Consider the following 22,773-nt stretch of genomic DNA (forward strand, 5'->3'; position numbering starts at 1 on the left):
AGCTGCTGTATTGCTCTCTTCAGATTCCATTGTCAGAACAATTTATTATTACTATTATTATTGGATATTTTGGATATATATGTTTTCAGACGTTTTGAATACAGCTGGATCTGTGAAATAATTTAATAACATTACAATTCTTCATACTGTAAATCTCATGTCAAATTAAATAATACAGTACAGTAGCTATAGCTATAGCGAACACTGGTGCATCTTCTAAAATGAGACTTATGGGTCACCAAGTCAAATCCAAGGACTTATGGGAAGAAATGTACAAGGGTGGAGTAAGCGAGCAGCGGTTTCCCCTTGACATCAAGAGCTTATGTGCCTTTGAGTTAGGCACCTAATCCCTTGAGCTCCCTGCTGCTCCGCATGTACTCAGTACCTTGTGTGTGTACACAAATGGATGAGTTAACTGCACAAGACACATTTGGGACAATAATGTACTTCTTCCTCCATTCCCTTTTTCACTACTTTGGCCGCAGATGTTTATAACGGTAGACCAAAAACTTCACATTGTTCCGATTCTTTTTTCCAGCGCAGCGCAAAATGTGCAGTTGAATCAAATGAATAATGATGTTCAGAAACATAACAAAAGGTGGACATAAACTTATCACTGAATATTTTAATTATTTCCTTAATGAATAAGTCAGCAGTACCTTTTTTACTTTTTTATTATCAAAGTTACACATACGCATCATAATTTACACAGGGGTACATATTATAGACATGGACATTTGTTTTGAGTACACTGGTAGTATCTGTGTGGTTCCGTGTAATTTAAATCTTCATGTAACTTCATATGAAGCTACAAACTCTCTCCAACATGGATGGATTCCTGTTGCTCAAAAAGATGAGCTCCTTCTTCCCTTCTTCTGTTTGGCCTGATTGAAACAAAAAAAAGAGAGAGTTATTAAAACTGCCTTGTTTACATGTAGTAGCTAAGCATCAACATCGTCATCATCAATTACTATGAGGATGCTGCAGCCAGTGGCGGTCCATGTAGTAGAGGTAACAGCTCTCAAACTCCTTCTCGCTGTAGACGGGCACCGACACGGGGATGAATGGATCCATGCTGTCAAAGCCCGTCTGAAGAGGCAAACACAGACAGGAAGTCAGAATACAGGAGATCAAACCTGCTAGCTTCAGTGTGTGAAATAAAATATCCTGACGTGAATGATCTTGAAATGACGTTAGAAAAAAATAAAATGAAAATTATTTGTAGAAAACACACTACAGGCCTTGTTGTAGTATCCAACAAATACAGATATCAACATATGTAAAAGTCAGATTCACAGAGGGAAGACAGATTTTAAACATGAATTATGGCATTGAGAAAAACAAGTCAATTGAACACAGTGAGAAATCTAAACGATTAATATTGCCAACATCTTTATCCTGTGGGATGAGTTGAATGTTATACGACCCCGCTTTGAGAGTTATAATTCAATCATTGTCCAGTATAAGTGTAAAAGGTGGTTGACAGTGATGGATGTGCTGGTCCATTAGTAAATTGATCTGACGACAGTGACAGCTGTGATAAATAATATCAGAAACAACGCTGTAAAACTGAAAGCAGAAAATGAACCGAACGCAGTGGACAGAATGGGGACAGCACTGAAACATTTGAGGATTCATCGGGCTGATTCTACACTAGCCCACTTAGTGAAGAGGGAGGACCTGTATGCACAAAACAAGGAGTGATGCTAATGCTTTCAAGGCAAATGTCACAAGAAATCCTTTTCCTGGAACATTGCTAGATATATCTGCCCATTATATTGCTCACGTCCAACAAAAAGTTGCTCAGTCTGAAATTTCCTTAGTTGGAAGCGATGCTGTCATGGCTTGAGAGCTGCGGATAATAAAGTAGAATGAAAATGACTTCTAACCTCTCCAAGCAGCTCTTGAGGCAAGTAGGCAGATTTTGAAGTGTGGATTGACCCAGTCTGAGCTAGAGTGGCAATAATGGCGCCTCCGGTCTGAGGCAAGAGAGAGAATGTTAACGTAAACATTTCTGAAAAGTAATATTCTCATATAACTGCTTGTCCACACATTTGTTCTTCTCACCCGGTCGTTCTTCATGAGCTTCCTCAAGTTATGAATCAAAGTGAGCTCTCCTGGATCCACCTTATAACGGTGAGAAAGTGAGACACATGAGACACATGAGACACATGAGACTTACACCTGAAGAAGGAGCATAAAGACAAACACGAGGAATTGCGGGACAGTGAATAAGTTTTTCTCACAAAACTCTTATCCTCCTTCTTGATGGTGGAACTCCCCCACAGGGCATTGACACCATCCACAGCCACGGCCAGGCGAAAGTCTGCCCCAGGTTGCCCGCTTTGGAGCCTCAGTTCCTTCATCACCGCCCCGACCACATCACTGCTGCTCTTCACGCGAGATATACCCTATGGCAAAGGAAACATCAGACGCCTGATGACCAAAGAGAGAGCAATAAACCAGCAACGATATGAAACAGTAACAGGAGAAACACTAAACTACGTAAAGTGTGAGATGTTGAGGTAGCAGAAACGTTTTATGCACAATTTATTTCTCTTATTGAGCCTGTAAACATCCAATTATTCATTACTGATGGCAAAACAGGTGCTCTGAAGCTGGTCTTGTCACACAATGCGGTCAGATGTCTGTTTATCAATATGTCCTACACCACAAGTTCATAGCAACACAGCAGTCATTAACAGTAGTTTTATTGACAAGTCAAACACAATAATCTAGCACCTTATCTCAGAAAGTAAACCACACTCAACAATAGCAACGTGAGAACTGACAGGAAGTGGGAAATTCGCAGGCTGCACTTAAATCTACTGCCGTTTTCAGCCTTTGTCAGCGTGTGTGTGGCACAAATATATTGTGCCGATCCATCTCTGCTCTATCGGCTATTGATCACCACCACTCACTGGCAGGGTGATAGATGAAACCTTAATGAGTCCTGCAGGGGAATCAGTCGGCCGGAAATAAAGATGAGGTAGCGGATTATGAAAAAGGATGAGATAAACCATAACGATCAAGCATAAATACTCAAAAGGAAGAAAACAAGATATCAAAGCTCCCACTCAACTGTAGTGTGAGATGACTCACCTGATCCACCAGCTCTCCCAGTGGGCGTCCCTCGTCTGTGAACTCTCTCTTTGTCCACGTATAGCGCTGCTTTGTTTTGATCTGGGAAGAAAACAGTAGATTCACAGACTCTTTTATATGGTTTTTATTCGAGTTTAATAAATGTTGGGATATTGCACAGGCCGTAACATCACTCAGACCCATCAGGTTTTCTGCATACCTTTGACAGGAAGGGTTCGCTGGTGATTCTGAAGTTGCGTAGCCATGTCGTCGCTTCTAACGGCTGGTCAAAGCGAGAGGCGTTATAGGATGATGGCAGCAGCTCCTTACAGTTCTTCACCCACAGGTGAGCTGCATGAGGCAGAGAAGATACTTTACACGTTCTGTTGGATACAAGTCAGACTGTCAATGCGCGACACTCTGTTTGTCTCACCGTCGGGGATATGCAGCACCAGCCACCCCTGTGTGTAGCAGAAGTGCACTGTGTGACAGAGAGCCATTGTCTTCCCACTGCCTTTCAACCCATCTGAACAACGTTATAAGGAAAAAAACGCCGGATTTATTCAGAAGAAGGAAGTGTTCATTTTTCTGTTAGTAACCGTCTGCTTTGAAGGATACAGAATAAATATCGCAGAGCAGGTTGGCTGGTGTCCGTATTCTTCAGGTAAGAGATGACCTCCAGAGCTGGCTGCCTCACCATGATGCAGGCCTCGTTGAACGTCTTCACCTAGACCCAGGTGTAACAATTCATATCCATGGAATGCTACACATTTTCTTATTTAAAAACAAATGCTGTAATCTGTTAATCGAGTCTTGTTTGTTCTCATAAATCCAAAGAGGGACCTGCCTGTTGCTGGTAGCGCCGGGGGAGGCCGTGAGGGAACACGCGATTAACATGCGCTGATGGCATAGTGTAGTGCTGTCCGATATGTTTCTCTGAATGACATGCCTAGAAAGAGACACAGATGAAGTTAGGGTGAACATCACGAAAATACACTGGCCAATAATGATGACAGCAGTAAGCAGCTCAGCTATAGACATAGAGGGAATCAAACCAGTGACCTCACCGCTTCTCTAACCACTGGGTGTTCAATAATCTAACTGATAAAATACATTTTGAGATCGGTCCGAGACACAGTTACACGCTGGCTGAGGGGCCTTTTCCTGTGTCTACTGTTGAAAAGGTTGCATCTGATTGTAATATCTGTTTGCTCATTCCAAAACAATTAAACGCAGAGCACTAAGGTGTCTGAATATCATCAAATCCAGCTTTTCTTACCGGGTCGCTCTCCTGTGTTCTGAAGACAGAGAAGGGCTCAGATTCTGCCTCTACAGCCACAGCCTCCTGCTGCTGCCCACATCCACTGGTATGAAGGGACCTTACGTGGGTTACCTGCAACATTTTGCCACAACAGTCCTGCATAAAAACATCTGAAACAGCTCGAGTGTGCGAGAAGTTGTCATTTTGAATATACTGTCCAGGTTTTAAATGTGTAGCTTCTAAACAGCACTTAAACCAACAAAACATCTCACCGTCCGCCGCAGCCTGAATGACAGTCTGTGGAGAGCCATGATCTGAAAGTAGCATACGGTTATAATTCAGAGATCAAACGAGAAGAACATGTGTTAATGCACAGCACTGCCCGGTAACCTTGCATAAACAGTTAGCTAAGAGCTAGCTGTAGCATCCTGCAGGTACGTAATACGGCAAACATTAACAATATGCGAGTCTGAAAGCTGGTCACCTGGGATTTAGTCCAATAAATGTTGACTGGTGTCTGTCATCTACTGAAAATGACGTTCCGACAATTGACTACAGGGACTGTAAACCTTAAACGTCAAGGCGAAGTCAATGTGCCAGATCTGTCATGGACACCGCCATCATGCTGTGCAGAACAGGAAGTGACGTACAGACTCGGTTTAGCCAATCAGATCGCAGAAGCCAGGAGAGAACAAACGAGGAAAATGGAGTTTGTCAGACTTTGGCACATTTCGTCTCTGATAATTATGAATACAGTTAGACTTAGGGTTTAAATATAAAGTGGAGGTGTTCACCGCTACATAAATGACATGGATTAAGAACAGATACATCAAAAGAGCTAAATTTGGCTTTTTGTTTTAATTTTTTTTTTTTCAGAATATATGCTCACGTATTTTCAATCAGCAACAGTAGTTTACTTTGAACTTTATGGTCTCAGTTAAACCAACAGATGTGTTGTAGCTGTAGGGACATTAATCAGACATTTAGCAGGCTCTTTATAAAGCTTGAGGTATAGTGTAATATCAAGGTGCTTTCATTTATGCTTTCATTCATGTCTTATTTTGGTCTGTATTTGCTATAGCCTACATTCGTCAAAAAGATGACAGGCAGGCTATTATTTGTTTTATTACATTACATGCACACTCTAGTAGCTACTGTGTGCAATTACACGTAGGAAATAAATATTTAACTTATTTAACGACCAATTTGTGCCATTTAAAAATGGCTCTCTGGGGCAAATTCAGCACGTAGCAATTCAAATTTTATTTGAGAAAACAACCACACAATATGCTAGTTTATAATATTAACCTCTGTGTTATCACTGAATGTGACGTTCATTGCTTTTTGTTTACATTGTACTTGTCAATGAAAGGCTCTGCGCACTTTGTTGCCATTACAGATGCAATGAAAGAGCCAAACGTTTCTCACACTAGCACTGTGATAACTTCATTGGAAGGCGGCAATGTTGGATGGATTTCTTTTCCTCAGAAAGATGAGTTCTTGCTTTTTTCCCCCTCTGACTGGCCTTACTACCTACTTACCTAACGCAGGCATCAGGCTTTCATTTGTTAAACTTTTGTCTCAAGAACTAATGTTCTTCTCACTGAGTCGGGAGTAAATTGGTCCGTGAAATGTACAGTATGCATAGAGCTCATCGTGCATGCTAATGAACAAAGTTGTGTTTGATCAGTACGGATTTATGCCACAAGTTGGTCTGATTTCTTGGTCTGAAACTGTGCCTGCCACATAGAGCAACAACTGGGGCCCAGATGCTGAGAGCTCTGGCCCCAGGTTCACTGTATGTCAGTTGTTCTCCACATTTTCCGACAGACACCACCACAGCACAACGGCTTTAATGCTAAGTGGCTTAAGGCAAGTCTGACATCCTGACCTTAACACTTTTTTGTTATATTGTCCATGTATGTTTTAAATCAAATCGTGTTTTCTGTTAACTTATCAGAATCTTTGTTGTCATTATACAAGAAGTACAACAACACTGTATGTAATTCCAGTGAGTGCAAAGAAAGTAATCTATCTATCTAACTAAACATTTTCCTATATACAAAGATTAAAAATAAGAAAAGTACTAATAAATAGACCAGCATATATGTGTGTGTGTGTGTATAAAAGCATGAAATGTACATTCAGCATTTTTACAGAGTCTGTACGTAAAATGTGTTGTCTGTAGTGTGCATTTAATGCGTATTTTAAAGTTGCAGGGTACACATCATATAGTACAGAGAGCAAGAGGAATAGGGTCCCTAAATCTCATCTTGGGCTTATCCAGTCTAGCATTATGGACCTACGAACAACATGGCCTCTTCTGTTGTATACGACAAGGGCAACATGATAAATTATTATAATGTACTTGATTTAAAACTAATTTGATTTAAAACTATTTTAAATATATTTTTAAACTAATTTATAAATATGTTATTAGTGTTGGTTTTTTAAATCTATTTAAAGTGCGTATCATATGTTTACAGTTGGAGTCGTTGTTCTGCAACAACGGTGGAAAATATTGTAGTTTTGGATCGATATGTTCAGTTTAACTGAAGCACGATAAAAAGCTCTCGTATATTAACTTTTAATAAGTGCGAATAGCTCATCGTGCCTCCTCCTCCTCCTCTAGTACAGGCGGAATCCCATATTCCACTGCGCGCTGTAACTTTTGAGCTGCTCCCCAAATCCTACCAGCCGCCTACTTTAGCCAAGTCGTCGCCATTTTATTAACCGTCTAAATAGCCCTCCCCAATCGCCTATTATGAACCGCAATGAGATCCTGTGCTGTATTCACCGTTTTATCTCCTCCTCTGGCCACATGAAAATGGCCACGCAATTACATTCCCGCACATCCACCAGCCCCTCTGCACTGTCAGCCCCCAGCTCTCTCACACACACGCAAGGCGCACACACCACGCATGCACGCACACACACACACAGACACACACACACAGCTGCAGCATTCACCCGATACGTTAACAGCCAGTGTGCATACGAGAGCACAATCCGAGCCATTATAACTGGCGGGAGCGATGTAACTTTCCCCGAGAGAAGTGGGCAAAAATAAGATCCAGCGTAACCAGTCCGCCACCTAGCTGCGGAGACGCGCCGACGGAGATCTGTCGACTGTATGATTATGAAAACACCCGCGCCAATGTTGTTGCACAGTAGGCTCTGCGCTCTGGTGAGACTGAAACTCGGTTTTAGGAGGTGTTTTAACCTCCGCTTGCCTTAGTTATGTAATCAAAGCAACATCTAATGCACCAAAAGCTGTGGATTGCTGCTGGTGCGAAGGGGAGAGCAAGACAGCAACACCTTAACCTCCAGCCTAAACGCAGTTGGCTCTGGGACGCGCTCTCGGGTAAGTAGCCTACGTAGCCTTATTACAGATTGTCATGGCAGTCCGTATTAATGTGTGCAGGCCTGTCATCATCAGCGAGCTCAAAGCACGGGAGGTTACGGAGAATCTTGTGCATCCGCTTTGCGCTAATTTTATCCCTTGTTGCTGAGCTTGTTTCCCCTCTGTTCTCTTCGCACGGCGATATTTCTTATTTCAATGTTGCTGACACAAGCAGAAGGACTGGCAGAGGGCAGATAGAAGAGAAATAGGTGGCTCGGGACTGATCCACATCACAAACACCGCCAGCAAGCACATTTTGATGCTACGTAGCCTCCCACTTCCATGTTGAGTTTCAATTTGCAACTGTGCGCATTTTAAAACGCGTAAATGTACGTACATATATATATTTTATTTTTTTTGTCACGGCGATAGGAGTGACGACAGTAACACGTGCATGTGTGTATGATTTGTAAGTGCGACAGCATCAGGGAGATAGTGATTTTCCGAGGTGCGCAAAGTCATAATGGAGAAGGAAGCTCCTGTTGACGTCCTCAGTAAACCAGTGATAGGTCGCTCCGGTGCGGTAACACCCCCACTGCCCATACTGTATCTACAGTAGCAACATCAGTCAGCCGACGCAGCTGCGACCTGGGTACACGATGTACGTCCAACACACTCCTAATCCACTAACTAGAGGAAAGTGTGTGTGTGTGTGTGTGTGAGGGAGAGAGGCTGAGGAGGGGGGAGACTCACGTGAGAAACTTCCCTGTATATGTGGAGTAAGGCTGCACTGACTCCGAGGCTTCATGGCTCAATAACCTCAGATGCCATCACAGAAGGCCAATTTCCAGCTGCTGTGCTCCTGCTGTTGTCAGGCAGATAATAATGGTGTTGTAGTTATTGATGATAACGCTGTCGTGGGATGGTGATGATGGCTGGAAATATGGTGGGCCATTATCGTGATTTAATCGTTGCCTCTGCGCTCCAGAGGAACCACGCTGACTACAGTGTCAAGTCCACCCATCATCCTGTCACTGGAAATAGCTTCTGGTCTAATGTTAGAATAATTTTGAGTTATATCAAAGACGTACAGCTCTGGAGAGAATAAAAAGCTATTAGTATGCTCTTTGACTGATGTTAAATGGGCTTGCCCTTTTAAGTTTGAATACCTGCCCTCTCAGTCTTCCTATAGTCACAACTTTGTGCCCATCTGACGCTTCCTCATGCCAGCATCCTCGTTCATACAAGTCAGACTTGTGGCGCAGAGGTCGTCCTTAAAGTGGCTGCAGTTGTTTAAGAGGACCACTGTCCCTCTTTGTGCTCATCTACTTTGTTGTAAGGAGGTTCGGCCTTTAATATGCTTTCCAAAACTGTTACATAACAGCAGTTACTGGAACAGATGTTGATTTGAGCTCCGCATTCAAGGAAAGGGTTTGGGTGTGGAGGGACCAAGAGGCAGGAGAGATAGCCCACTGAGCTCTTAAATGAAAACATTATCTGAGATGCTCTTGTAAGTTTAAGGGGGCAGGTCAGTGTGTTGAGAGACAGATGAGCTATTTCATAAGAGCCTCTCATGAGGGAGCTGCAAGAATGCTTGCCAGGGTGTGTTTTATTAGAAAATGGATGAGTGTCTCACTTAATGAGAGAGAGAGAGAATAATGAAGGAAGCATGACAGAGGATGCTGCTTCCCTACGATAGCCGAAAAAACTAGTCTGGAAACGGTACGAGTGAGAGTGAAAGTTTTTCTTGTGCGGAGAATGTTATTTCAGGGTGTGTTGCTTTTCTGTAATGTCACATTAAAAGTCCATTTACAATGGGGTCAATGAAAAGCTTACTTGACTTAGAGGAAGCAATGGGAGGAGGAGGAATTTGCACTCCTTTCCAAAAATAAGTTTTACCCTTTCCTACGGATTTGTGTTACCACTACTGAAAGGGGAGGAGGGGAACAGTCGGACTGTGAATGGAGGGATTTAGGCTTGAGAGGAGGAAAAGAACGACGTGGAAGAGGAAATATGTTTCTGATTAACATGGATACAGTGTATGAGTTGACCATTTTACTGTGTGGTCTACAGAGAGAGACGGAGAGTGAGAGAGAGAGTGGATGGGACTAATAGAGAATGCATGCAAAAGCTTACTGCCAAACATGAAAAGGGGAGTTTCGGAGAGAAAAGAAAGTACAGCAGCGGGAAGGGTGGGAGGAGAAGTGCTTGTGGGAGTAGCTGAGAACAGAAGGCGCAAAGACACTGGGGAGAGGAGGGGAGGAGACTGGATCAAGTGTTTGAATTAGTCAGGAGCTGATTGATTGAAATATTGATCCGAGGAGCGGCACAATAAGGATAAGTGAACGTGTAGGGGTTTGGGGAGCGTTTGCTGTCTTTCAGGTTGATTATTATTTACAGCTTATTAGAGAAAACTAGCTGAGGCTGTTTTTGGGGAATGTGAGTAAGTCTTTCTTCCAGTTAGTGCCGACATTCTGGGAATCAGGGACTTTGATTGGCCCCCTGGGTTTTCTGTATGATGAGATCATCTCTGTGGACAAGCAGTTTAGCACCTCTCTACAGCTGCCTGCAGGAAGGGGACTTTCCCCTCAATTCCTGTGCTGCTGCTATTCAGCATCTGAGCTCACTGAAATGACTAATCACTGGCCTCTCTATGTTTCTGTCTTTTCTTTCCCTTTCTTTCTGCCTCATATTTACTCCATTTCAGTTTATGCCTAAACGACAAGAGAGACCTTCCCTCACTGGATGAAGACACTCATCTATACTTGGAACTATTACAGGATCTTTTTTGCGACCTTTGTGATCTATACCTGTATTCTGCTCTTCACCTTGAACCCTTCCAGCTCCACTGGAGTCATTTAAAAGTGTGATACTGGGAACCTCACAGCATCCTACTTCTCCCCCCTGACTTCTCTGATGGACCAGAGAGTGAAGGGGGGAACCCCTCCAACCACAACCTCCACTCTGGACCCTACATCTGCACCTGAAGACTCTGGGCAGGACCAGGTGGGAGAGAAAAACAGGAGAAGTGAGGGGCAGAATGGCGAAGTGGGGAAGAAGGAGGAGGAGAAAAGAGGAGCCGGGAGAAAGAGAGAAGGGGACAAGGGGGCAGTGCTGGAGTTGCTCATCGAGGGGCGCTGTGGAAGTGTAGGCCAGCAACAGCTTCAGATCTCTGGCAGAGAGACAAGCTGCCCTGAGGGGAATGTTCGAGTACGGATTGGACTCCAGGCCAAGCGCACCAAGAAACCGCCCAAGATCTTGGAGAGCTACGTTTGCAAGCCCACGATCAGGACCTATCAGCGACACGGCAGAGGGGGACTGCTGAGGGGGGATGGAGAAGGAGGAGCGGGCCAGCAGAGTAAAACTAGCTCGGCCCCGGACGAAGCAACCAGAGACCAGCGCTCAGGCTTGGATGCTGTCCAGACGACATCCAAACAAACTGCATCTGCTGCTTCACCGCCACTTACATCATCATCATCGTCGCCACCATTATCATCTTCGTCATTGCAGCCACTGTCATTATCATCAACATTTACGACAGCTTCCAGCCCAGCCACAGTACCTGTCATCACCAGCCAAGGAACCAAGTCTGCCAAACAGGTAAGCTAAGGACAAATGCAGTTTGCCCCTCACGCACACAGCTGCCAAAATGAAATCAAAAATTTAAGTTGAGGTGTCTTAATGTATTCAACCATTACTAATGGCACATACTGTATATGCTGTAGCTCTGTTTTGTTTTTACAATTAACCACTAGGCTTATTGTCCCAGCTTTGTTCTCAGTTGTAATATGATCAAATTAGCTATTGTCTCAATACTGAAACCTAAGCAGCACATTTGAATAAACAGACCTATAAATAGGACAACAACACGGCAACCACTTGGAGATATTACAGACATTGGTCCATCAGTCCTTATGACAGTCACCCAAGGGGAAGCTTATGGCTTTAGCTGCGCAAACGGCACTCAAGCTGCAGCATACCAAAATTACAGAACAAGTATGAAATGTCAAGCCTTCTCATCTGTATTAGTGGCAATTTATAGCTACCAATAGCAAAGCTTTCTCTCTCTTTCTGTCTCTGCTTGGCTCTCTATATCTGTCCCTCTCTTCTATTTTTACATCCCCTCTTTTCTCTACCTGCTCTCATTTATCTTTCACTCCCCCTCTGTCCTAGTCCTACTCCCTTCCTCTTTCTCTGCCTTTGTATTTCTCCTTTCTGTGTTAACCCCATTCCTGTTTCCATCACCTCACTCTCTCCTTCTCCTCAGTGTGCCCTCATTTCTCTGCCTGATTGAGTCATTTTATCCTCACTCTCGCTTTTAATGGGCGGACAATAACAAAAGCATTTTCGTTATTGTCTCTTTCCCATTGTCCTTAAATGTTGTCAACAGAAAGCTAACGGATGTCAAAGTCATTGCTGTCTATGACAGAGATTGCGTGTTTGCATTCCCCAGGTTCCCATCAAGCTGGCAGATAAGACTGAGGTGAATTCAAATGGCTCATCAGAGAGAGTGAAGAAAGACAAGCTTCCAAGTGTCAATGGGCAGTCTTTTCCTGCAGGAGCCAAACCCTGCTCGCCCTCAACGGACCAGACAGCTTCAGCTACTCCATCCACCCCGTGCTCCCAGACAGTCTCTGCGTTGGACACCAGGAATGATGGCAACACCTCGAAGAAACATAATGGCTTGGTACAGACTACAAAACAGAAGGGCTTATCGAATGGCAAAGGCTCTGCCAACGTCCATGGCACTTCGATTTCGTCAAAAATCAAAGCTGGAAAATACAGTTCCTCCTCTGTTTCTTCCACGGACTCCTCTACAAAACTTCCTAGCTCCCATAAGGAACTTTCCAATAAGAGTAGCCCAGACTCTCCTTCCCCGGCTTCAGCCACCCCCAAACCACAGCCCTCTCCCACTGTGGATCTCTCCCCTCCCGAATCCCAAGGCCAGGGTCCTTCTCTTCAGCCCACGCTAGAGAAAAAGAGAGAGAAAGAGAGGAAAGCAAAGAAAGAGAAATGGAAAGACAAGAAATCCAAGCGAGATAGATTGGAGGCTGACAGGGCAAAGAGTGAAAGCAGAAAGGAGGAAGTCAAGAAGAAGAAAAAGGAGAAGGGGAAGAATGGAAAATCAAGACATGGTAAAGAAAAGAATGAACGACATAGAACTGATGATATTTGGAGGGGTGAACTAAAAACGGACAGAGGAAAGGCTGAGAAAAAGAGGGATAAGCTTAGCCCAGAGAGACAAAGAATAGAGGACAATAATGCAAAAAGTGGTGAAACAGCTGATAACAGTAAACTAGAAAAAACATGTAAAGTAGGGAATCCAAGCAGACCAGATGAGAAAGAAAAAGATGACAGTTGCAAGCCAATTAAACAGGCCGAGCCAGCAACGACAACAGGTGACACCAGTAAATCAAAAGAACAGGACGTCTCAAGACATACAACTGTGCCTCCAAGCCACCCCTCTTCTTCTGCCCCTCCCTCTCTGCCCACGCTTTCTGCCCATGCTCCCATTTCTCCCCCCTCTTCCCCCCAAGAGCAGGATAGTCGACCGCTCAAGAAACGTAAAGCTAGAAGGCCCAGCTGGACCAAGCTGGCGCACCGGGCTCAGAGGGCGGAAAATCAAGAAGTCCCTGCCGATCCCTTACACAATCCTTTCTCCCAGAACCCTAAGACACCTCTTCCTGCCAAAGCCACTATCCAGTCGAGTGATGAGTCACACCCAGCACCATCTTGTTCCCTACCTAGCAGCTCCTCCCCACTGTCTTCTGCAACCAAACCTCCAACCCCAAAGCAGAATCACCCAGACTGTAGCCCCCCTGCTTCCAAATGCCACATAAACGCCGTCCGAAAAAGGGGTCGTCCTAAATCCCACAGCTCTACTTTAGATGAACCTCCCCCTCGTCTTTCGCCGAGCGATATCCCAACTGAGGTGCCTCCTCTTGGGTGTGACGGAATTCAGAAAGTCCCTGAGCTGGGGCCAAGTCCAATACTGCAGTGTGCCTCTCAGTCTAAATCCAGCCCCAAGAAGCGTGGCCGTCCTCCCAAACGACCTCTCCCTGAGGACCAGAGTGGAGATGCACTGGATCACATAGATAACACAGAGCGGAGTAAAGATGTTCATCCTCCCGAAAAGGGAAGCAGGCAGCTGAAGATCAGGAGGCTGATTAATGAGATGAAGAAAAGGAAGAAGAGGAGACTTCACAAAGTAATGTTGTCTGGGTATGTTGGTAAGGAGGGAAAAGGAGGGGAGGCGGCAGATGGCGAGAAGTCTCTGAGAATGTGTAAATCAATAGAGGCTACAACAGTACACACACTCTCAGCCCTGTCCTCCTCCTTTGGGAGTAAGCTGGGCCCTCAGATCAATGTGAGCAAGAGAGGGACTATCTACATGGGCAAGAGGCGAGGACGCAAGCCTAAATCCCAAACAGCTAACCTAAATACCAACTCCCTGAACTCCACCCAGCCGTCTCTGTTTACCAATACGTCTGAAACATCTCTCTTCTCTTCTAACCAGCCCCAGCCTCCTCACTCTCATCCCTTTCCCTCCCCATCTCTTACCCACTCCAGTGGGGCCCAGAGTCCTTACAGTGAAGGCAGCCTCGCAGAACCTACATCGTCCCTACTTTTTTCTCAACCCTTCTCCCTCCCTTCTCCATCTTCCTCTTGTACATCCCCCCGCCCTCCATCCTCCTCATCCCTCTCTCCCTTTGTGAAGAAGAGTTGTCCGTGTCAGGGAAGGCATCATTTCCCCTTTCACCAGTCTTCATGTAAGCTCTCTTGTCCCACTCCTCCACTGCATCACACACCTGGGTCTCCCGGCCACCTGAAAGAGGCCACCCCCTCACCCAGGAGTGAATCACACAGTGAAGAGACACTGCCTAGTGACAGCGGCATTGGAACGGACAACAACAGCGTCTCAGAGCGAGCTGAGATGAGAGGAGCTCGAGGCATGCTGAGGTTGGGTCATGGGTCAGGAGTGATTCTAGGAGGTCAAAGACACCCTTCTTTGCTTGTGGACCGTCCCTCTCCAGTCTCCTCACCGCTCTCTCACATGGCCAGACACACAAACCCTTTGACCAACTCAAGTACTGCGGAGCGGCACAGAGACAGACACCGGCACAGGCGTAGGGATTACGACTGCTCCTCTTCCTTTAGTTGTTTGTGCCCTTGCCCCTGTCCAGGACACAAGTGCCCACATACAGACTATTACCCTTGCATGGGGCACAATGCACTGAAGAGACAGAAAAATAAACATAAGAAGAAGCATCAGCAGCTGCACATGCAGGATCCAGAGTTTCTGGCTGAACTAGAGGATCTGATCAGTCAGTTCAGTGAGGTGCATATTGGACGGCGAAGCTGGGGGAGGACCGGGCTGGGACAGGGCTTTGAAGGGAGCACGACTGCTGCTGGAGGAAGGCGACACCACTCCTCCTCTCACTCCCTTCGCTCCAACATCTTCAGGATCAATCTAAACGGCTTCTACTCGCCTCATCCTTCGTCTTTCTCTGCGAATCCCTCCTTCTCAACCCAGCCTTTCTACCCATGCCACTGTAACAGGAAGCCGGACCGCAGGCAATGTGGCTGCCCATCAAAGTTCCAGGAGACCATTGAAAATATGGGCTTTTACAGCAGCTATCCCCCAGCCACAGCACTTTATCATCACCTCCCCAGCACCTACCCGCTTCCATCGCCTCACCAGTATTCCCCCCATCAGCCTCACCCCCACCATGCCCATTTCCTCCTCAACCCGGCCAGATTCCACAGGCGCAGGAGTAGGTTGCTCAGGGAGGGAGCTTTAGGAGGTGAGGCTGAGGGAGATGTGAGCAGTGGCGGCTCACATCTCAGCTCAGGATTCACATCCAGCCTCTCTTGTGGCTGCGGAAGGAGCGAACACAAACACAAACATAAACACCGTCACAGGCACTGCGAGCGAGACATGGATGACGAGGAAGAGTTGAATGAGGATGAGGAAGAAGATGGGCTGGAGAGAGAGGGGCTGGCCAGTTCAAAGTCGAGGTCAGGGTTTCTTTTGGGGCAAGGTGAAGGAGGAAGAAAAGGGGCAAGAGGCACAGGAAGCTTGCGGTCTAAAGAATCACCTTGGCTACGTGAGAACGGAAATGACTCCTTCTCTACTGCTTCATCGTCATCAGCTGAGAGGTACAAACACACATCTCTCACCTCACTGGGGCTGGGCTCCTCTCACCTGTCTTCGTTTGGAGGGAGCTGGGGTGGCTTGGGCCAGAGTTGGTCAAAATTCGGGGGCCTAGGAAGTACAAGGTTTGGAAACTCAAACCCGACCTGGAGAGGCTTTACTGGAGACCAACACACTGGCAGACTGATTGCATCAGACGGAGAGGACGACGACGGCGAGGATGCTCAAGACTCACACCCGTACAGGACGTGCCCGTCTCCAGCACACACCAACCTGTTCACATCCGCTGCCATGGCAACAGGAGGGAGGAGTCTGAGGAGTGGATTGGCTAGTAGGAATCCAGGAAGTGGAGACAGGTTATGGAGGAGAGATGAACCAGCGTGGACAGAGAGGAGAGAAGCAGGTAAGGATTTGATCAGAGCATGTGTGAATGAGTGGATGACTGACAAGCCTGTGCCCATGCTTGATGGCTCAGCATGAAGCTACATTAGCATGATAGCATTTTGTCGGCTGGCAACTGTCTCTATTTGTGAGCGCTCTTTTGATAGTAGATGAGCTGTATGAATGCACATTGTACTCTGTTACTGTTTCAGTGACATACAATCTATGTAGAATACTGACAGTAAGCTCGATAACACAGAGGATCTAACGTCAACTCTGGCTTCCATTGAAATATGACAATAGCAACCAAATCACGGCAACTAGCTGAGTGAATAGGTTTTATGCCGAGAGCCTCTTTTCACTTGCACAGTGTGACAGATTTTTCTATTTGCACAATGTGGAGATGAAACTGTGGCACCAATAGTTTGCCCAATATAGTGGCAGCGCTGCTTTTTCTCAGGTGTTGCTGATCCACACACCAAATCCTGGAGGGGTGTTTGAGAGGAAATCAGACTCCATTCTTTTTATGGCCAATTTCAGACTCCCTCTGCTGTGTAAGAGACGTGCCTGACACACACACACAGCCACTTAGCAACCGCTCTCTGTAGGAATTTTTAAGAAGTGTTATAGCAGGAGGGCAGCGTCTTGATGAGAATCTGCCAGAAAATCTTTGAAATCTTCCTGGTCTGCAGTGAACCGCATGCTGTTGCAGCCCAGGGCTACCCAGTGAACACAGTCATTAGTTAACCACCAGATTGGCTATTTAAAGCTTGGCCAATTCCTCACTGCTGGCCAACAAGGCCTATTTGACTTGGAAAAATCCAATAAGGAAAGAGTGGTCAGTCTTGTCAGGGCCTGTGGAAAATGGAACAAAAAGATAGATGACCTAAGGAGAGATTGATGAAGGAATAGCAGGGAGGTCAGAATGGGGGCAGGGAGAGCTTGTGAGGGAAAATGTTATTTTTGAAAGAGGTGGAATACATTCAGTTCACTGTCTAACAAAACACTTTGTCTGCTCAGCCTTTTCAGACTGTGTTCCAGATTAACTGAATGTGCGAAAACAAATTGTGAGCAATGTGCATATGTGGGCATGCTCAGTCGAAAAGTATGCATGCCGTACTGTTTGTGTCCATTCTTTTCTTCTTTTTCCTTTTTTTCCCCCTTTTTTTTTTTCTCGCGGTGTGTGTGTGTGTATACATAAATCATGTCTTAATGCATTTCCCAGAAGTGATCTGGTCAGAGGAAATGTTGTGACTCACATAATCTGAGGCCCATCCGCATGACTCAGCCCAGACTGGCCTCACCTCACACCTCCTGCTGGCTCAATCGCTGATCCACATCTGTCTCATTTCCTCTCCACCACTTACACCCCGCCTTCCCCTCCTGCCTCCGTCTGCCTCAACCCCTCCCTCCCACCCTCTTTTAATTTCAATGACTGCAGGTTTACAAGGTGACTCGAGAAGCCGGGGGCAGCAGAAAAGTGTGCCGACTCCAGACAACGTGGCGGTAAAAAACAAAAGGAGGCCGGGGCGGCCCAGGAAGCACCCACTGCCCTCCACAGTGTCCTCCCCCACGCACTCATCTGTAACTCAGTCCGTGTCATCACCTGACCTCTTGCCAGCACACAGCCACAACAGAGATGGGAGAGAAGTGGGAGGGAGGAGAGAAGAAATAGTACCACAGAGGGACCGAGGGGGAGGGGGAGGAGGCGACACAGTGCCGCAGGTGACAGAATTGGAGTTGCAGGCCAAGAGGAAGAGAGGACGGAAAAGAAAACATGGTGACTCTCCATGTCATCAGAGGTAAACACCTGAGCTGGTTGACTTGAAAATTCAATACAACCACTCACTACTCTTATATTAACCCATCGTTTTCAGCACTGTGTGCTAAACCAGTGCCTTTTCTCTCTTTCTCTTTTTCCTCTCTATCATTCTACCTCTCTCTTCATGCTTTCCTTTTAGCGTCGCTGAGGATAAACCCGAGCGCGACACCCTCCCTGAATGTTTTAGCCAATCAGATTTGGACCTGGCTCCGTCCCAACCAGTAGCCATCCAGAGAGAGGAGAGAGCTGACGGTCCTCCCAGGAAGAAGTTTCTGAGGGCAGGTCTTTACTCTGATGATTACAAAACTACAGAGTAAGTTGACTGAATCCATGAAGGAATTATTATAAAACTGTTGTCAGTTTTTGGTTTATTTATTTATTGTGTATCTTTCCCAGTCCCCCCTCTCAGAGGAATTGCAGAGAGAGTATGGAGTACTCACCAGGGGAGCATGAGTACAGCCTTTTACCTGCTCCCATACATGTTGGTGAGTATATGAGAAAATGTAAACTCTAAACACAGACGTTTGTCGTGGCTGTGATAGTTCATCCAGCCTCCTTTATCTTTTTCTTTACCAGGGAAGTACCTGAGGCTAAAGCGAATTAATTTCCAGTTACCATATGATGTGATGTGGCTGTGGCAGCAGAACCAGGTACAGTTGTGTCTCTGAGCACAAAACCGTGAAGTAAGAAATTTCTGATGAAGCATCTTTGGGGATTACAGAGTGTCATGTTGTCTGGTTGCAGCTTCAGCGGCAGCCTGCTGTCCCCTTGAAGAGAAAGCGGCGTTACTGTGAGTTGCAATTATCAGATGTGTTACTGTCAGGTTCAGCTAATGTGTCAGGTCAATACTCTCATACAGTATCTCTCTGATTCCCCTAGGCCGACTCAAAGAGAGGACTGTGTCCTCTCAGCAGACAGCGGTGAGTTTTGTGACTTAAGGTTTTCTATATTCCAGCATCGTTTGTTTTCCAAAACTTACGTGGACCTTCCATTGTCTTCTTATTGTACAGGAGGAGAGCTCCAGTGACATTACCAGCTTGTTCCCCCACCTCGACATGGAACCTTTGACCAGCAGTGAGAGGTATGGAAAGAAAACATGGATTCACATTTCAAGATAAACTACTTGATGCGCTGTTACCGAACTAATGTCAGCGTCTGCGGTTTATGTTTCTCTCTGTGTGCCGGGCCAGGAGCTTTGTGGTCAAACACCATGTGTTCCTTGTGAGGAACTGGGAGCTTGTGAGAGACAGACAAATCCGAATGAGGATACAGAGGGAGAGGGAGAGAGACGCTGAGGGAGAGGAGGGAGAGGAGGAGGGAGAGGAGGGAGAGGAAGGCGACTCACGACGTCTGTCCTGTGATGGAGCCAATGGGGACGACAGCCACATCAAGTCAGGTCCATGAAGCAAGTGTGTGTGTTAGTTTTTGTTTCTGTAGGTGTATGCATTCGTGTCTGTGGTTGAACTCGATGCATTTTCATTTTAATGTACATCTGTAAATTTCTTTTGGTGTCCCGTGTCCTGTCTTTTACTTTATGTGTGCATGTATGTGTACGTGTGTGTGTGTGTGCTCTGCTTACAGCCTGTCGACCTCATATTTGGCTTGTCTCTCCATATCATACTCAGCGGCACAAACTAAGTGGTTTTCCAACCACCAAGTTCAGCCTGAAGAAATGTTTCCTCATTTCTGTCATCCACTGCTGGTGTCCAAGAACCCAGCAGGCATCAACTTTCCCCATTAGCAGTGAAACCACACAGTTTCCATCAAAGAGTCCCTGACTGATTGCAGACACAAATCAAGAGGAAATAAGAACACTCACATAATCACAGATCATCTGTTTTCATTCCTTCCTGAACAGCCTTTACTAACATACAGAATACTGTTTTATCTTTGATCCTCAGGTCAGCCGGTGGGGGCGGAGGTGACGGTTATCAGCAGTGACCCCCACCACCAAAGTCAGGACACCTCCAGCTCGCTCACTGCCAGCCCCTGTGTGAGTTAAAAACACTGCCCACAGAAAAAAAATAAAAAAAATTTTAACAATGCAAAATTCTACGAGAATAAAAATGTGCTTTTGTAATTAGCTGTGCATTCTTGTTCACCACAGCCCGCCAAAACTCAGAATGGACAAGAGGAAGAGGGAGAGGATGAAAAACGAGGGGAAGGAGAGGTCTGCCACAGAGAACAGAGGAGGAAACGCCTGAATGATTTACTTTTGACCCTGCAGCATTCATAAGCTAACAGAGAGAGGTACGTAGAGGATCAGCTTCAGGAGAGAGAGCCACAAATACAGTATATGCACGGTTTTGTTGATAGAATCATTGCCTTTATGTAGGTGGAACCCCTCTGAGAAAGGGACCAGGCCCACCACTGGACAGATGGACAAGAACTGATGTCTGCTACTAACAGTAGCAGTGCCACAGCGAACAAGCGAGAAAAGTAGACGAGCGCTCGGGAATTATCGCAGCTGAAAAATGCAAGAAAGACATCTCACACACTGACAGATGAGTGTGTTGAACCTAACGCTCTGAAGGGCATCACACCAAGGATGAAACCATGGCAACACATCTTTTGTCCAAGCGGCGAGGGATGAGAGAAGTAGAGACAGACTGTCCCGGATGAAAGAAAGAAAGAAACAGACCAGCTGAAATGAATTTGCACTAGTGCTGGATGAACAAGCACGCTAAAGACTGTATGTATGCTGAGTGGACACACTATAAACACACAAACATACACTTCATCTGCTCTTACTTCGGCACCTTAAGCAAATTGGGAAAGACAGATATTGCACGGGAGGTTGAAAGTGGACATACAGTATATGGTACTCGGCTTGGCTCTGAAGTTTCTAGGAGACAAGGAGCTCGTGAGCTGCCCGGGGGGGAACACAAATGTAGCCTGGGCCCTAAGTAGGTCAAAATTGAACCCTCATTTACTCATTAAGCTTTCAAAGTCACATTGCACCTTTGGGAAATGGCAGGAGGGGAAGTGAGCCAGTTAAAAGCTGTTGAGACAGTGTTAGGGGGTTTTCTTCACTTTACCAAGACAGTGTCTGCTATGTACCCGTGAACAGGCAGGGGAGGGGGGTGGGCTTAGCGATAGGAATTTTGGCATCGCTGCAACAGAATTTCTAATGAGGTTTTAAGAAAGAAGTTATTTTTTTGAGTAGAGGAAAAAAAAAAGACAACTTGAGTACTTTCTCCTAAAGGAACGGACAAAATATATTCACGATAGGAATGTTTATCGTTAACTATTTTCAGTATTGCTTCCAAGGGAGTGGAAGTGTAAAAAAAAGTGTTTTTGTTTACTTCAGACTGCCTTGGAGAATGTTTTACTCTTTGCTTCAGAGCACTGACAATCAGAATGTCCTCGCGGGGGGAAGAAAGGAGTGAGGAAAGGGAACGAGAACCGGAATTGATTTGCCCCAAATGCTCTGTAGAAGTGCCATGTTGTCTTGTGTACGTACCTAAGCGAACTCATGCAGTCTTTAAAAGCAATATCTCCTCTGATAAGGACTATATAAGAACTTCCGTTGTTTTTGTTTTGTTTTTTCTCTTTTTTTTTTTTTTTTTAAAGTTGTGAATATTTGAGGTTAGGAGGACATTTTTCTGTACAGATGTGTAGTAGATTGTTCTCATCTTAGGAGCATTGGGCTAATCCAGTTAGTGGAAGTGAGCGTTTAGTTTCATGTGAATGTACAGTACATAGACAGACCCGTTTTTTTTCTTCTATCAGCAGTAGCGTGTAAAATTAGTATTATACATTACAATACTGTCTGGATTATACATAAAAGTCAATACTCAAATCTCTCATTTTACTAAGGTGTTTTTAACAAGTTACAGCTGACCAGTATATCAGACATTTCTCCTTACTATTGACTATGATTGTATTTTTGTTTTGTAGAGTTACATAATTTGTCTCTCTCTCTCTTTTGATTTTTTATCTGAGTGTGCTTTTGTTTTGGTCAGACAATCAGTGACGGTGAATTAGTTTTTCCAGTGTTCAATTTCTGCTCTCTTTCAGTAGTGTGGCTTCTAATAACAAGCCAAGTAAGTGCAATTTCTTTGACTGTTTACATACTGTACGTACATATTTTTCCTCTTTCCTTTTTTTAACCAAGAGCACTACATTATTGCCAGTGGATGATTAACTTTATAGCAAAGGTACACGTAAAGAGTTATTTATCTAGTTTGCATGACATGTAACCTTTGCCTGTTGCCTCTGATAATGTGCATCTGGAAAAAAACAAAACATCAAAAAACAGTGATAACTCAATGCCATAGAATGTCAGCTCAAACTCTTTGCCTCTATATCCATAATAAAATAAGCATTTTATGTCTACTAGTACTAAACCCTGCAAACTCGTGTATCAGCTACATGGCCTCATTCTTGCTGTGTGTCTGGGTGTGTGTGTGTGTGTGTGTGTTTTTGAGGGGGAGTACCGCAGTGATGTTGATCAGCTTGAGCTAACAGTGCTATCTAGTGGTGCTAGATTGCATATCTCACACTGTGTTGTCCTCCATAATGACCCACAATGGAGGACGCTATCAAAAGAACACGGTTACAAGATGGGGGAGGGCTGCAGCTCACTCCGGAGATTAATTCTCCTTTGTCTTGTCCTTCAAAACATCCGAGGGCATCCTGCAATCGTTTCATCACGCCACAGAAGAAAGAGAATTTCCATTGAAGGATTTCCCCAGACCTCAAAAAGTGAAGTGGGGTGAAGTGTGTAT

General features: G+C 45.3%; 2 protein-coding genes across 6 annotated transcripts; one reads left to right on the forward strand and one right to left on the reverse strand.

The window, feature by feature from the left end:
* Window positions 1–662: 662 nt before the first annotated feature.
* dap3 (death associated protein 3) lies at window positions 663–6,233 on the reverse strand. Its single transcript, XM_084557068.1, has 13 exons — window positions 4,827–6,233; window positions 4,615–4,656; window positions 4,361–4,474; window positions 3,929–4,030; window positions 3,700–3,808; window positions 3,515–3,607; window positions 3,302–3,432; window positions 3,103–3,183; window positions 2,247–2,411; window positions 2,068–2,127; window positions 1,890–1,979; window positions 972–1,089; window positions 663–884 (listed from the first exon to the last, which is right to left on the reverse strand). Exons 2-13 carry the CDS (start codon window positions 4,651–4,653, stop codon window positions 799–801), a joined length of 1,188 nt encoding a protein of 395 aa, XP_084413194.1. The 5' UTR covers window positions 4,654–4,656; window positions 4,827–6,233; the 3' UTR covers window positions 663–798.
* Window positions 6,234–7,303: 1,070 nt separating this feature from the next.
* Window positions 7,304–22,772, forward strand: LOC311497134 (uncharacterized protein). 5 transcript variants are annotated; one of them, XM_084557291.1, is made up of 14 exons: window positions 7,304–7,706; window positions 10,393–11,285; window positions 12,139–16,243; window positions 17,663–18,023; window positions 18,183–18,356; window positions 18,440–18,528; window positions 18,620–18,693; window positions 18,788–18,833; window positions 18,923–18,963; window positions 19,054–19,124; window positions 19,234–19,439; window positions 19,945–20,036; window positions 20,151–20,293; window positions 20,379–22,772. In XM_084557291.1, the coding sequence occupies exons 2-13, from the start codon at window positions 10,602–10,604 to the stop codon at window positions 20,277–20,279; spliced, it is 6,072 nt and encodes a 2,023-aa protein (XP_084413417.1). In that variant the 5' UTR covers window positions 7,304–7,706; window positions 10,393–10,601; the 3' UTR covers window positions 20,280–20,293; window positions 20,379–22,772. The 5 variants fall into 5 exon arrangements, 2 of the variants coding, with proteins under 2 accessions (XP_084413417.1, XP_084413418.1); XR_014699371.1 differs by lacking the exon at window positions 20,379–22,772 and having other exon boundaries at window positions 19,669–20,036; window positions 20,151–20,204; XR_014699372.1 differs by lacking the exon at window positions 20,379–22,772 and having other exon boundaries at window positions 19,234–19,452; window positions 20,151–20,199.
* Window position 22,773: the final 1 nt, after the last annotated feature.

Source organism: Chelon labrosus (genome assembly GCF_963514085.1).
Source record: "Chelon labrosus genome assembly, chromosome: 12".
In the NCBI taxonomy this organism is placed as follows: Eukaryota; Metazoa; Chordata; class Actinopteri; order Mugiliformes; family Mugilidae; genus Chelon; species Chelon labrosus.